General features: G+C 41.2%; 1 protein-coding gene and 1 long non-coding RNA gene across 2 annotated transcripts in view; one reads left to right on the top strand and one right to left on the bottom strand.

Annotated features, from left to right (window-relative positions):
- Positions 1-3,865: 3,865 nt before the first annotated feature.
- LOC143473983 (uncharacterized) lies at positions 3,866-5,527 on the bottom strand. Its single transcript, XR_013120665.1, has 2 exons — positions 5,370-5,527; positions 3,866-4,850 (listed from the first exon to the last, which is right to left on the bottom strand). It is a non-coding gene; the product is annotated as an uncharacterized LOC143473983 (long non-coding RNA).
- Positions 5,528-7,322: 1,795 nt separating this feature from the next.
- Positions 7,323-16,387, top strand: part of tmeff1b (transmembrane protein with EGF-like and two follistatin-like domains 1b) — a 32,534-nt gene continuing 23,469 nt past the window's right edge. The window contains exon 1 of the mRNA XM_076970828.1: positions 7,323-8,176. Coding sequence (XP_076826943.1) covers positions 8,017-8,176 — 160 coding nt within the window. The 5' untranslated portion in view covers positions 7,323-8,016. The remainder of the gene's footprint in view (positions 8,177-16,387) is intronic.

Here is a 16,387-nt window from a genome sequence, read left to right on the forward strand (position 1 = left end):
CTCAAAAACATAAGGGAAACCAGAATAAGATACATATAACGACATAGCATAAGGAAGCAACAAGAGGCTGACTGAATGCGTGCAGTGTTGGCAACAAACAACTCAGCAATGAGACACTGTAGCCATCCTCCTGAAGTAGGAAGAAGGAGAGCTGCAGGTCAACGTTGCTGATTGCGTGTTCGTGAGCGAGCTCTAGTTCACAAACGAGTGCTGGTTCGCGAGCCTCCTTCTATGTGACTCTGGAGCCAGGCATGAGGGAGCCCCCTCCCCCCCTGTAGGCTCAAGAGCCCAAGGGCCCCGGGCCTGTTGCGACGGAAGTTGCGTATCAGATCAGAGCACAGGATGCGGGAGGCCAAGACCCAAGAATGCTTCTCTGGACTGTCCACGAGATACTCATCCTGACCCCAGACCTAATGAATGTCGAGGAGGCGGCGGATGGTATAAGCTGAAGCCCTGTCGATGATGCGGGGAGGATAGGCCAGAGCTGTGACACAACCGGGTGGACCTGAAGAGAGGAAGGAAGCGTCAGACACCGGGTTCAGTTGCCGCACGATCTTATATGGCCCCAAATAACACGGGGCCAATTTCCTCATACCCTCGCGGACAGGCAGGTCCTTGGTAGACAACCAAACCTGCTGACCAGGACAAAATGAGGAAGCGGAGAGCCAATGTCTGTCGGCATTGCGACGTTGGGTGGTCGAGGCTGACAATCGGGCCCTATGGGCACTCTTCAAGGCCAAACGGCAGCGCTTGACAAGGGCACATAGGTGGGGGGTACCCGTTGAGGCTCTCAAATGCGGACACTTTCAGTGATGAGTGCTATAGGGTGTTATGGGCATTCTCTGCCCAAACAAGACGGTCTGCCCAGGAGGCAGGTTTAGCGGAGGCCAGGCAACGAAGGGTTTGTTCTAGGTCCTGATTGATTCTTTCTGTCTGACCATTGGACTGTGAGTGAAACCTGGATGAAAGACTGGCTTTGGCCCCCAGGACCCCCAGGAAGGCCACCCAGAACCGGCTAGCAAACTGTGGCCCCCTGTTGGAGACCACATCAACAGGTAAGCCATGAGCGCATATCACATGCTCCAAAGAGTTGGGCCGTCTCACGGGCTGAAAGCAGTTTGGTTCAAGAGGTCTTGTTGCTCGAGCACACTGCATAATCGGCCACCATACCCGGCCACCAGAAACGTCTGCGGATGAATCCAATGGTTCACAGTGCACCTGGGTGAGCGGCAAACAGAGAAAAGTGGCCCCACTGCATGACCTCTTTGCGTCGACTTGAGGGTACGTACTGCCGTTTGGGTGGCCCAACCCCTGGATCTGGCTCAGTACCCAGAACCAGCTTGACTTCCAATTCCACATCCCACTGGATGGGGGCTACGATTTTAGCGACAGGCAGTACGGTGCTAGGGGCCACCTGATCCACCTGTGGCTCCCATTGACGAGATAGAGCATCCAATTTGACATTCTTGGACCCTGGTTGGTAGGAGAGGGTGAAGTTAAACAGGCCAAAGAACAGGGACTACCTTGCCTGACTGGGGTTTAGTCGTCTAGCCTGTTAGAGGTAGGCCAGGTTTTTGTGGTAGGTCCAAAACAGGAAAGGATGTTTGGCCCCCTCCAACCAATGCCGCCACTCCTCTAAGGCCATTTTTATGGCCAGTAACTCCTTATCCCCGATACCGTAGTTGCACTTGGCGGGCATTAATCAGTGGGAGAATTAAGCACAGGAATGGAATTTGGATGGTATGCCTGACCTCTGTGACAAAACTGCTCCGACTCACTCGTCTGAGACATCGACCTCCACTATGAATGGGAGAGCTTTAAGAGCGTCGAAGGCATTCTGGGATTCAGAGGACCAGAAAAACGGCCTACACGACTTCTTTGGCAGAGCAATGAACGATCCTGCCAGGTGCAGGTCATCATTGCTGATTGTGTGTTCATGAGTGAGCCCTGGCCCGCGAGCCTCCTCCTGTGGCTACAGGAGGAGTGACTCTGGAGCCAGCCCTGACATTCTCATTCACCAGATGTCCAAGAAAAAGCAAATTGGATTTTCAGAAGTTGCACTTCCTTTCATTCAGCCAAAATCCTGCATCATTGAGGTGCTATAATATTGCCTTTAAGGCAGCATCATGTTTCTGGTGAACACATTATAAACAGATTTCATTAAGTCCTTAAGTTATTTTCAACAATTTGGAATGTCTTTCAAGATGTTTGACATCATCTTATGGAAATCTACAGGAGACAGGGCCGGAGTGGGCCACTTTTTCAGCCCGGGAGTTTCATGCCCAAATCTGGCCCAAAAATGTTTTTCCTTCCCAATCGGCCCAAACTAGAGATTGACATGAGCCGGCCCATCGGGAATCCTCCCGAATCTCCCGATTAGCCACTCCGGCTCTGACAGGAGATGTTACCAATCCATATGGGACATGGACAAATGGAACAGGCTGTCATGGGTAATGAAAGCTTTAATCTCATGGCTGTCTGGATGAAGTGGAATTTTCTTTCTAAGTCAGTGGTGAAGAAAACTAGCACCTCACAAAAAGGAAAGCAATTCCTCCATGTGTTGAATAAGGTATCACTGAGTATCCACTAAGATTATTTTATAAGGCTCCCAAAAGTTTATGCACATTCTAATTCCTGTTGTATTACAACAATAGGGAAAACCATTGGTGAAGCATCAGTTCTCTCAGTAATACTTGCAGTAAGAAGGTGTCCAAGTTCTTCTAACATAGCATCTCAAACTAACAGTTTTTAGAACTATTTGAGTTTTGTGAGAATTGGCCATTTCTAGGTCTGTCAAAAGTGCAGTGAAATAAGTGAAAGCTGATGACATCTGCCATTTCTGCCATTTTGTAGGTACAATTTCACATGTAGGCTGTGTGCCAAACTTGCATATAGAAACTATGTAGCAAGTTCCACATTAATCAGACTATCTGGTGGTTTGGGTCAGGTTCACATTAATGAGACAATCTGGATGTCTGGGTCAGTTTCTTGGTTGTAGGTTTGACTATTTCATACTCAGAACTGTGTGATTTTGCACAATATGCAAATTAGCTCAAATCTAAGTGGGCAGAGCTTAATGGCTGTTAATGCATTTTGTTAGGGGCGATCACACTAGTCAAACGAACCGTGCTTCGGCAGGGAACCGTGCCCGGGCCCGGATCACAGACCCTAGTGTGAGTACGCCCTTAGAGTACAATACTAGAGGTGTGTCTGAAATTGCCCCCTATTTTTACTGTTTAATGTTCTATTTAGCATGTCAGCCATTTTGTATTGTTCGAATTCTAAGTGGAATTCAGATTCCCTATATAGTTTAAAATATTTCTACCCATAGTGCAAAGTAAATGTAGTGAACAACTCAATACAAAGCTTATGGGGACAATGTCACAATGCACAGCAGTTTTCTATTGCCGATGTTAGTGCTGTATTTAGTAGGACCAGAGCCGTAGAAAGAGAGAGTTGCGACACTCTGTGATCTCGCCGCTCAGAGGTCACGTGGTTCATGGAGGACCGTATAGTTCCAATCAAACACGAACACTGAATGGTTTTAAACGGGAAAGACATCTGCGGTTACCGTATTTCTGGCAAATATTACAACATACAGGGTTGCCAACACGCATTTGACCGTTTTCACACGCTCTCACGCCACACTTCCGATATCTCACGACGAAAAAAAATATCCAGTTTATTTACCTCAGAACCACAGATGTGATTCAATACGTTACTAGCTCGCTAGCTCTGGCGCCATCCACCGGCAATATAACACTTAATCTGCTTTATATCAACTTAATATTTATATCAACTTTCAATAAATATTTATTGATATAATTTTTATGGTATCTTTGAACAAAACTAGAGTTACAAATAGCCTGTTGAAGCAGCCTGCACTATTAAAGGTTCAGGCATAGATTTATTTAGTCCACAAAACAACACTAAAAACACATTTAACATTTAATACATAGATTTATTCTGTAGTCTACACTACAACACTAAAATAACATCATTAAATACATAAATTAATTCATTAGCCACATTACAACACAAAAAAACCTCATTAAATACATAAATTAATTCATTAGCCACATTACAACACTAAAATAACATTATTAAATACATAAATTAATTCATCCCTAACATTTTCGTTTCACATCAAACTTCTACAGAACTTCTACAGATATACTTCTACAGATACAGGAATATTGGGGGAAGTGTTTGACATGCTTAAGCTGAAGGTAGATAGCCTAAATGAGATGGAGAAGGAATGTGTGCTGACTCTTGATGAGATGTCAATCACACCAAGCGTGGAACTGCACCTGGGAACAGGAAAGCTTTATGGGGATGTGACTTTACCTGGCCACACAGGAGAAGCAACGCATGCATGTGTTTTTATGTTGACAGGGAGCACAACACGCTGGAAACAAGTAGTGGCTTACCACTACAGTGGTAACTCCACTGATGGGGCAGTTTATAAACCACTCATTTTAGACATTATTCACAGAGCAGACTCCATAGGGCTACATGTTATTAATATCACCACTGACATGGGCAGCCCTAATCGGGCAATGTGGAAGGCTTTCGGAGTGGACCATAATAAAACATCTATTCCACATCCAGCAAAACCAGACAGAAGGCTATACTTTATGCCAGATGTCCCACATCTAGTTAAGAACTTGAGAAGTGCCCTTGTCCGTGGACAGACGTTTACAATTCCTCCAGATATAGTGGAGAGGGAGAAGCTCTCTTCCTGTGAAGCTTTGATTGGCCCGTTGCAAGATTTGGTGGCTTTTCAAGAGGGGATGACTCCACTGATGACTCCACTGATGCTCCACTGGTCTGGTCATCACACCACTGGCCTAAAAAAAAATATTTTAAATGTTATGATGGTAATGACAATCCTAAGCATCATACGTAATTAAATAAAAAAAAGTGTTACTAAATTGTGTTGAGATTATATATAGAGCTGTTGATTGTTGCATCCTGTATAAATAGTGGTCATCCATGTACAAGCAGCTGGTTTTATCACCTGTCACTGAAACACTAGCTAATTAATTAATCAACCAAAGAGTAACTTCATTACAATCCAACCATCTTTTCTACTTCAGATAGTTACCATTAATTACAATATGATCAAATCTATATAGGTATTACTGAATTTAACAATTATCCTAATGACTGAATACTCTGAGGCTAATGCACCGCTAAGCGATTCCTGCTTTTAATAGCATAGCTAATGCTAGCGAAGTGTAATTTAAGCTAACGGCATTTAAAATGCAGAAATAAACTAACAACAAGTGACCACTTAACTATAACAGTAATACTAATCACATATATGGAGGATTATATAGGAAACGATGAATAATTCATTAACTTACCAGAAAAACAGCCGCGGAAATGCTTCAAATATACGCAGTTCAATGCTGGAACTATAGCATGTTTGGAACTATTGGTCTCCCCATGGCACGTTTACTTCCGCATTCCTGAATTACAATAGGAGTCTATGGGAGTGTCGCAACTCTCTCTTTCTACGGCTCTGAGTAGGACGCCAATTTATTATGTTGACTTCCTAGTAAATGTTAACAGGTTGACAGGTTTAACACCGTTTACAGGTCTTTGGTTATCCCAAAAGTAATGGTCACAGAATGATAATGTAATTTGAACCAGAATAAAAGAAGCTTGTGCTCAAGAAATAAACATTACAGTATTTCACTGTGGGGGGGGGGGGGGGGGGGGGGGGGGGGGGGGGGGGTAGCGAACGTAAACTGTCGAGGGGGGGGGGGGGGGGGTGGTTGAACACATTTGGGCGTCTGCTACCTGTTTGTTGTTGCCATAGACCAGGGATGTCAAAGTCAAATACACCGAGGGCCAAAAAACCAAATTTGCTACAAGCCGAGGGCCGGACTGGTTCAATGTTTATTAAAACATATTGAAATGATTGCACATAGCCTATTGAACCAAGACCCAACACAGTGTATACTATTTAATGCTTAAATGAATAAAGCAATATTTTCTTATGGATCTGTCAGTAATTTCAAGTGAAAACATTTTTCAACAAGCAAACAGATAAAAACAAACTTCCTTCAAATAAAACATGTCCTGTACATTAAATTAATAAAGTAATAAAGCTTTGAAAAGGGCTGGAATTTAGGCTAAAGTACTTGAAAATGCTTAAAATTGTAACGACTTAGTTTCACAACAAATGTATTACGTTAACAAATACGAGCCTCTTGTAATTCCAGGACAAAACATGAGAGAACGTGAAGACGTTAAGATTGGGCGTTTTGAAAATAAACAACCATTAAATAATGTGAATAAAAAAGCGAATGATTTCGAATCATTTCGACTATATGTATAAATATCTAACTTAATTAAGTTTAACTGGTGCGCGCACTGTTACAAAATTCGAGAGGTGCACGACCTTGCGAATGGACAGCGCGCGACGCCCTCGCCCACGGGCGGAGCCACTGCTATTGCCGCGCAGACCCTCGCCGCTTGTGTGCGCTGCAGTGACTTCGCGGGCTACCGTTGCGTTGTGGGGAATGTAGTGTTTGTGCGTGCAAAACACCATCGGGCGGCTGTGGCCTGCGGGCCGGTTCTAATAGTAATTAAATATCATCCAGGGGGCCATAGATAATCAATTCGCGGGCCGGATCTGCCCCGCGGGCCTTGACTTTGACATATGTGCCATAGACAATCCCCGGCATCGTCTTGAGATCGCGGTGCGCGATTTCAAAATAAGAGCGGATAGCGTGATTGAAAAAAAAGATTCCTAAAAAAAACACTTTTCAAAACAGCTCGCGGGCCAGAAATAGATAGCTCTATCTATTTGAGTATTGAGGTGGTTTAACAGGGCAGGCCACTAGGCGCACATGCACACCTCATTCGCACATATACTACCAATGATTGAGGCATATGCAGGTGAACACGCACTGTATAACTTAACTAGGCAACAATCTTATAGACTGCTTAATTGCATTTTTCTCCAAAGCTCCACTGAGACTCCAGAAATTCAAACTTAAGGTGCAATGCTTTCGCATATAACAATTATATACATTAATACAATTTTCATTTGTATTCCCGTGGAAAATTCTCAGTTTTCGTCTTTAAGAAACATCCGTGTAGGTGCAATATTGCTATTAAAAGGTATAAACGTTTTTCCGGGTTCAACTGCGAAGACATTGTAGGCTATATTTGACAGCGTGAAATCGATGGATCAGTTTTCGACTAGAGATGCTCTTCACCACCTGGTACAAGGGCGGAGTCAACTGAGAAGTATTTTAAATTTCTTCCTTAAATCTCCGATTACGCAGATTTTGGGGAAACGTTCACGGAACACGTGCTTTTCTCGTGTCATTCGTTAGTTCGCTCTTTTATTCGCTAAGATGGATCGTTTTCGGTGAACACACCCAGACAGCCTCCTCGGCAACGTCTACTCCCAGATGGGAATTGGGGGAGGTGGATTTACATCACGTGACTTCATACCATCCTTGCGGAGCCTTTGTTGTTGGCTTTTCGGCAAGGTTCTTAGGCTTGGGGTTTACCGCTTTTCTTTTTTTCAAAGCATTTAAAGATTGTTTTTGAAGCGTCAGTATACTCCACATCAAGTGGAAAAACAAGGAACCTAATTTTCCGCTTCGGAGCTGGAGACAGCCAAGAATATACCGTTGAGATGCACACAAAGACGGCGCAAGCGTGAGGGAGCGATTGAGGCTGGGAAGCACTTATTTGTGCATGCACAGCCACGACTGGAAGCACGAAGAGTAATAGGCTAGCGACAGCAACACTGGGATGTTTCTGTTTGTAAATGCACGATTTTTCTGATCTTGGGTGATACTGATAGATGATTCTACCTTGCTGGAAAAAAAACACATTCAGCAAACCAGCCCACAGCCAAGCAGATTTGATGAGAAATATTTTGCTTTTATTTTCTTTAGCAGCAGCTTGTTCCTTTTGTTCCGGATTACCTTTAATTGTTCGAAATAAGAACGAAGTAAACTACACACCTGGCAGTTCCCCGTCATAATGTTGTTAGGCTATCGGCTTATTAGGATCGGAGCACTACAATGCCACCATCTCCGGTGCACTCTCTTTTGCCTCTTGACCATTGCTACGGTACTCAGCGTTCAGGCGTCGTATCCTCAGAGCAGCGACTGTGTGCCCGTCAAAGGAAAAGGTTGTCCAGGTACGTCTTCTGCCTCCATTAGAACAGCTAACCCTTTATAACGTTATCGTGAATGACTGTGGTCAAGTCTGATCTTGGAACTGTGGGGGTGAAATGTGTAAACAATACATAATACAGTAAAGGTGCACGCTGGGGCCTAGGGTGTCCTGGGTCGCGTGCACGTTGCTTTATACTAATAGAGATAAATTGACAATTGACATTTAAAATGACACCGAAAAAGAATGAATATCTATCTATCCTTCTATCTATATCGAACGATCTTTAATTATTGTTGGTGTGTGTAGGCTATATATTTTGTTGGTCTCTCTCTTTCTCTCTCGTGTGTATGTATGTATGTACGTGTATGTGTATATGTATGTATGTGTGTGTGTGTGTGTGTGTGTGTATATATATATATATATATATATATATATATATATATATATATATCAGTGTGTGTGTGTGTACATACATGTATACATATAGATCAGGTGTGATCAATTTAAACTGCAGGCTTGAACCCCACCCTACCACACCACTCTCATTGTCATGTTACGCCACCAAGTGTGCTCTGATAAGCCTGCATCTTTTGGTTTCACGTGCAATTTGTGTTTTGTGTTTCCTTGAATAACCACAGTTAATTAGCTATAACACTTTAACATGGTAAATAACACAATTGTTGCAAAACTCATGAGCCATTTCACAAAGCAACAAAAGATTCCTTTAAAGCTGGATAATCTCATGCCTTGTGTTTTCAGTAGTCCTAAACTCTTGTCAGGTTCTAGCCATGGCAGAAGGTGGTTGGGTAGATGGGTCAGGGTCTAGAATGAGGAGTGCTTCACATACAGTTATATTAAAGAGAATTCATGCACAAATGCACGTGGTTGGTAATTTAAATAACGTCAAAGTCTGCTTTGAAACATTCAACATTTTCCTTTGTGTTAAATATTAAAAGCTCTTCAGTGACTAATCTCACAGCAGTCATGCCTGAGTGCAGTGCTGTGTGTATGTACGTAGGTCTACATACAATATACAATTCACAGTACACAATTATGTATTATTTTAAAAACATGCTGTTTATGATGGGGCCTTAATGACGTACTTATATATTAAATGTAACCCACTCTTGTTCAGCTAGGATGAACCCTTTTTTATTTGTCCATTTTGTCTTCTTTCTTTGGTTTATGAAAGAATGAGCAGCAGCATTAGTCACTGTGCACCTTGGTTTGAAGTACAGAGCTTCAAGACCAGAGGAGCAGCCCTTTATTTATTTTGTTCTTAGGGCTCAGGGCCTAATAACAGGCAGGAGGTCAATAAGAGTGTATCAATAACCATTGGTGAATCTGTGCTTATTTTGGCAAGACTTCTGATTGTTAGTAAGATCTAATTGTAAAATGCTTTTGTGTATTCTCCTGAAAGGACTGATTTGTCTATTGTGGACACTGTGACGTTAAAAGGAGCTACTTTGAAATCCCAGAAGTGGTGGCTAATGAGTTACGACTATTTCAGAAATCAGATTCCATATTTGTACATATTGTGTAGGAGATTTTCAAACCATTTTTTAAAATACTTGTGCCAGGAACACCAAAGCTGGGTTTTTTTTTATGCCTGTTCCAGAATTTGTCTCATAAATACACAGTAAAAAAGTTTTAATGATAACAACCCACATGTTACATCACAATTCTTCTTTAGTGACATGGATTTCTTGCATCTGTAGGGAGTGCATTTCTTTTCATATATTTTACAGATTTTTTGCATGTGCACTTTCTCAGATTGATTTAGTTGTATTTTTGTCAGTATGAATGGTCAGGGGAGCCAAACCCATGACCTTTGTGTCTTGCACTACCTGGTGAGCAACAGAACCATCTTATCAATAGGCTTAATGAGTATGACCACCAACATGTCCTTCAATTAAATATAAATAGACTGTGTGCAGGATTGTAAGCAAAGCAGTAACAATGCACAATCATATTGTCAGTGCTGTCATAACAAACAATTGTGCACTAATCACATCATCAACTGGGCAAATATTAATACCTACAAGAAAGCTGTAAAAATCACAATAATTACATAGTAATTATTAAAATAATGATACTTCTTCAGGGATCACCTACAGATACCAGATATTTTCATTACATCATCTTCCTTTGACAGTGTCACGGTGGTGAGTGAGAGGAAGCAGAGAGTAGTGCACACAACATTTATCACACAAAATGACAATTAAACAGACGTAGTTACAGATAGCAACACCTGACAATCCAAAGACCGACCACAGAGAGCAAAACATGAGGGTTTAAAGACACACTAGTATAAGGAAAGCTAACGAGGGGTGTGGCACAACGACAAACACACACACAGTGGACTGTACCAAGTGAGCCCAGACTGGGGGGTGTGTGTGCAGTACCGTTATAGAAACCTTGAATAATTAAGGTTATTAAGGACCTTTCTAAATGTTGTATAACAGAAGGAAAACAGGCAACAGTAGAAAAAACATGAATGCCAACCTTACCTGCTGTCATAGTGTGTACAGCCAATAGTGAGTTATACATATTTTGGTAACGTGGTTTCAGTTCAGAAGTAATTTGCTATAACATTGTACTTTGCATATCCATTTAATTAAATGTGAACATGTTCATACAGTTTTCATACATAAAATGTCATCTGAGAGAATCCTTAAGCTGAATTTTAGAGATGTTTGTGATCAGTGGCGGGGCTAGACTTTTTTTCAAGGGGTGGCCAAAGGGTGACCAAGGCTTTATCAGAGGGGTCCATATATAAATGATGAACGAAAGGAAACACATATATTCTCTTAAAATTAACATTTCCAGTGGGGTGGCACTAGGGGTGGCAAGGGCTCTGTTGGGGGTGGCAATTGCCACCCCTGCCCCCTGCTTGTGATGAGAATGTAGGACTTTGTGAACCATGTAGGTGCACTGGTTTTCCTAACACCTTCTATGTAGCATCCTCACTCAGTACATTGTTATTCAGTTTGGGGTCATTGTATTTGGTCACTTGTACACAAGCAGTGTGAATATGTGAGTTAACTATGAATTAAATAATTACATTACAAACAAAAGAGGAAGTGATTTAAGGATTTCAGTGTAGTAACAGGACAGAATCATGCTCTCACTGTAATCACAGTGGGTTCTGTGATCTCACTTATGAGCAGAGTGGCTATACATAGAATGATTCTGTCTTCGTTTTGCAGTTATGTTTGTATATTTTTGGTGGCTCAGATTGAATGCAAAGGAAGTGCTATGTTTTCCCCTATATTACATTGGCATTGCAGTATTTTGTTGCTTCATCCGCATCAAACATACAGCTCCCCTTATAGGATCCTGCATAGATCCTTTATTCCTGTTGTGAAACCTAATGACTCATGATACCATTTTATGGACCTTCTACCATATTTTACAGCAGAAATTGTAGGTGGACACCCTTTGGTTTTCTCCCAGTATAAGGATGTCCGTCTATAGGACTCAGGATAAAAGATGAATTATCAAGGATCATTGGATAATTTTCATTGGATCCAGTTTTTGTCAAGGACAGGCCAATAGACTCATTCAATTAGTTGGTCATTTTCAAAACTATTCTTTGAAACACACATTGTGTGTGTGATGCACCAGTATTTTTGGGGTACAGAATATTTGTTACTCTGGGCCTTATTTTTCTGTAGCTAAACGTAAGCATTGTGCTGTAACCTTTCAGTATTTTCATGACACTGCAAATTTTTTAGCGTTTTCAGGTCTTGTGCACTTTGCACTAAGCAAACCTGAGAAGGTCTGCACATAGAAATGGAAAGTACATGTAACTGAGGCAGTGCAAGGCAAGACACTGTTTAATTAAAATCTAAAGCTGTTGTAACTGATGTCCAGTTATTTCTAACTTTATCCAGATATAATGTACCCTCTCTTTTCAGTCTTCATCCATACCTTTTCCCAAAGTCTTCACACAGCTGTATGACAATATTGATGTATTTATTTATTGATGTAGTTTCTGTTCCCTTTTTACACCAATTATAGCCTATTGGTATATTATACCTACCATATAGATGTATTATACCTACTATATAGATTTATCATTTCATTTTGAACATTAATGTGGAGCTCTGGATTATAAATATGGTTAGATTGGTCCTGATCTACAATGAGTGGCCAGACTGGTAATTTAAATGTGTTACGTTCATTACAAGCAGGCATGATGCAAATGCAGGATATTGTTGATTTATTCAAATAACTAAAATAGAATACAAGACACGGGGAGTAAACGATGCACAGGGAAACACTACACACGAGGAAATACAATAATGACCACTCAACAATAGACAGCAGGGGAAAATACAACGAATACAAACTAACTGGCTATGACAGATATTAACCCAGTGAAACTTAATGCGTACAGGGAACAGACGAGCGAGGCGAACGAGCAAACTAGAGCATTAGACATACTAGAACTACTCTGGAACATGGCGAAATAGCGGGGAACACAACGAGAGAAACCAAGCTAACGGGAAACACATAAACAAAACTAGAGAAAACGCTCAACTACAGTACGGAGAACCAGAGGCAAAACACTGACGACAAGGTACAAAGGGGATGAAGCGAACTAGAGGGGAACATGCAAATAAAATTAAAGGGGATACGAGCAAGGAATCATGCATAACTTACAAACAACGACTGACAACGATAGGGGCAACTAAATATACAGAACCAGGGAAGTGAAACAAGACACAGGTGCAAACACTGAGGACAGGGTGTGACAGACAGGAGGGAAACCAGGGAAACGTGAAAACAAGGCGGGGCTAGGGTAGACAACACGAGATTGGGAAGGAGGGTGGAGCTGGACGTGACAAAATGCCTGTACACCCTAAGAACATCTTAGGGTTCTCATGTCAAACCTTAAGGAATCTTAAGGGCTCCATCAGCAGAAGACCAAATCACGTTCCATTGCTGTTGAGCAATAAAGGAATCCAAGACTACACCGTGCACAGGCTCATGAACAAATGATTCATCTCAATTTCTGCTGCAATATGCAGATGGAAGGGTCAGAACCTTAAAGCATCCATGGACTTGTCAGTTAAAACTGGTGGTAGTGCACTAATATTATGGAGAATATATTCTTGCACACATGGGTAGCCCTAATACCTCAAAATAAGCAGCATTTGCGTATCCCGGCTCCATTCCAGTATTCTTGCTGACTATGCATCTTTTATCTCCATAATTTACTCAATCTACTTCCAGGGTGATAATGTGTTATGTCACAAAGCAAAAGCTATTTCAAACTGGTTCCATTACCAATGAAGAGTTCAGTGTACTTCAGTGCCCAGTCATCAGGTCTGATTTAATTACAGCATTTGACAGCTTGTGATGTTGATAACAGGAACAGTCCAGGGAAACAGCCTCCACTGAAATGAATAAAAACGAACCCATCTTTACATATTGTCTCATCTGTATTCTCATTGGCCTCCTCCCATTCATGCATCTTTACCCTTGCTTTGGTGTAATGTCACATCAAACCATATCATCTTCATTACTGCGATGGCAAAGATTTTTTCTGTTAGCATCCTTTTAGCCCCTCTTAATTTCACTATTGATGTTGCAACATGGCATTCTTTTTTCTATAAATAGGAAGGTTGACCTTTGTAATCTTATAAATGACACATTCTGATAGGGCAGGGCATTTAATCCTGAATTTAGCAAATGCTCTTGAATGCTTATTTCTGTAAATCATAGATATTAAAAGCTTTATTTATTGTTTATTGCCTTATGGCCCTAACCCTTATGTGTCTACAAAATATGGCAGGTTATACAAGAGAACATGCCTGAGCATACATTGTATAATCATTATGTAAAGAACTTCTCAGTGGTGGACAGATCCTTGTACACATAACGTTCTCAAACTCTACCCCTCCTTTACCATAACATGCTGCCTGGTTGGCCACCAGCTACATACTCTGACCCAAATACAAGGAGTCTTAAATAAAGCATGCAGAGTTCTAAAGAAATATATCTTTGTGCAAAGGGTAGCATCTCCCTCCTGATGGACTGATATGTACTTCACTCCTCAGCCGTCTGGCCTGACAGTTTTCACAGGTTACAAAGAGGCTTTGTGGGAAGTGTTTAGCAGGTCAGAGTTCAGGTAAAGGTCAGATACGAGGGCATCCAAATCCATAGGGGGCGCTCTAAGGAGGCTGGTATGTGAGGGAACCTTCCTCTAGTCAGGAGGGGTCAGGCTCATTAAATGTACAAACATCCAATTGCTAATGAGCTTGCTGGAGTAAAAGCATGGAGTGATCACTCCCTCTCAGAGACTCTTGGTGGAGGGGTTGGAACACTTCCACATTGCAGCTATGTGAAGCTATCCTCTCTCTTCACCTCTGGCCTTGACTCCTCAGCACAGCACAGGGGTATGTGTGTGTATCTTTTCAGTGCATTCCATTGCAAAGGCCTCTATGTTTGTGTATATTTGTCTGTGCCTCACAGTTTGCCTCTACAGTGCACTGTAGATTTGTTTTATCTTATTTACCTTCATCTAGTGCATAACTAAGTGCAGATGGATATTTAAAAGTGTGTAAAACAGCAAGATTGGATATTGGATACATTTCAGGGAGTTTTTATCCACAGTCTATGAACCGAGTTCTTAGGTAAGGTTTCTTGGGCATTTTCTATTATGTCATGCTGTTTTTTCACAAAGTAGATTTACATTATTGTTGTTATTGTTGTAGAGAACACTCGGGGCCAGGCTGCTTAACCACGTAAGAGCTAAAGACACAGTGAGCGGTATCAAGGCTCATGTGTTGAACTAATCTCTGGTCATTACCTAATCGCAAGTAATAGCTGTTAACACAATTATCACAAAAACAGCAGTTCTTTTTGTGATGATCATAAAATGTCTAAAGAAATAAGTTTAAAAACACAGGGAACTGTAAATTATTATGAATTCCACACCCATCAAGTTAACAATAAAATAGAACAAAATATTATAAAATACTGCTAAAAAGCAAACCCTGTTGAGCTGCCCTAGTTGAGAAGTGACTAGGTGTGGACGTATGGTAATGAACACTGGATTGAGAGCCCCCGAGTAGCTAGCTATCTGGATGAAATTCACTGAAATTTCAAAATAAACATTCAAAACTAACTTTGACTCTGTAATATCACTAACCTTGATGTTTTAAGTATTGTCTAATATCTGATGTTATCATAACAAGCTGCTGCAATCTAGCCAACAATAAGTGTCCACCTCAAACTAAATTTTCAGTAAAATATCCCAGTCTTAAAATACTCGCCTGACAGAAGTTACTACACTAGCCGTGCTCTTTATTCATTTCCATTATGAGCACATGATGCATTGTGCTGTCCAATCAGTGCTCTCTCTCTCAGACTGCTTCATTTGTAGTCTGTTCATGTGTTTTCAGAGGAGTGGGTTTGGAATGAGGGCATGCTTTTCGATAGGCGATAAATAAGGCACTGTAAATGGTTGACCGTCATTGTGCCTATCTACCAGACCTTGTTGCTTTGTTGTCCTTCTACATTGATGACCTTGCATCAGAGGCAGAAAGACATTAAAAAGGCAATCCAACAAAGACAGAACGAGAGAGATACTGGGTAAACCCCTAATAATAATATAGCAGCCTATAAATTGTTCTGGTCTGTGAGAAGAGATAAGAACTGAGTATTGAGTAGGAATATTGACTTGTGGTGACTCTTTGATTAGAGTCCAGCAATGATGGCCTTGTAATATTACCTGCTGGCAGAGAGACACACAGGAAAGTCCTCTTGGTATGCTTTTAATTGACAAAATGGAAATGTGCTTTGTAAGGCACTAATTATGTTGTACTGTAACATAAGTTTAGTGTTTTCACCACAGTGCTATTGAATTTTGAGATTCTATCATCAGTTTGTTATTGTAGTGATTAGTTTATTGGTCTCTAAAATAAAAATAATGAAACTTTTCTTTTGTCATGAACAACATCTAAAAGTGTTCAGAATTAATGCAATGATTATTAGTGATCTCCAATTTAAAGACTTACAGTTATGTACATACAGACCATGATCATGAACGCTTAAGACACAGTGAGGATGCTATTCAGAAGAGTCTTATTTTGACTAAGAACAATAACCCAATTAAGCCACAATCATTTATTTTCCACTGTAGGACCAAATCATTCATACAATAACTAACACACATACACGTGTGGCAAAGATGCGTACATACCATACTTAGCATGGCTAG

The sequence above is a fragment of the Brachyhypopomus gauderio genome, chromosome 13 (genome assembly GCF_052324685.1).
Source record: "Brachyhypopomus gauderio isolate BG-103 chromosome 13, BGAUD_0.2, whole genome shotgun sequence".
NCBI lineage: Eukaryota > Metazoa > Chordata > Actinopteri > Gymnotiformes > Hypopomidae > Brachyhypopomus > Brachyhypopomus gauderio.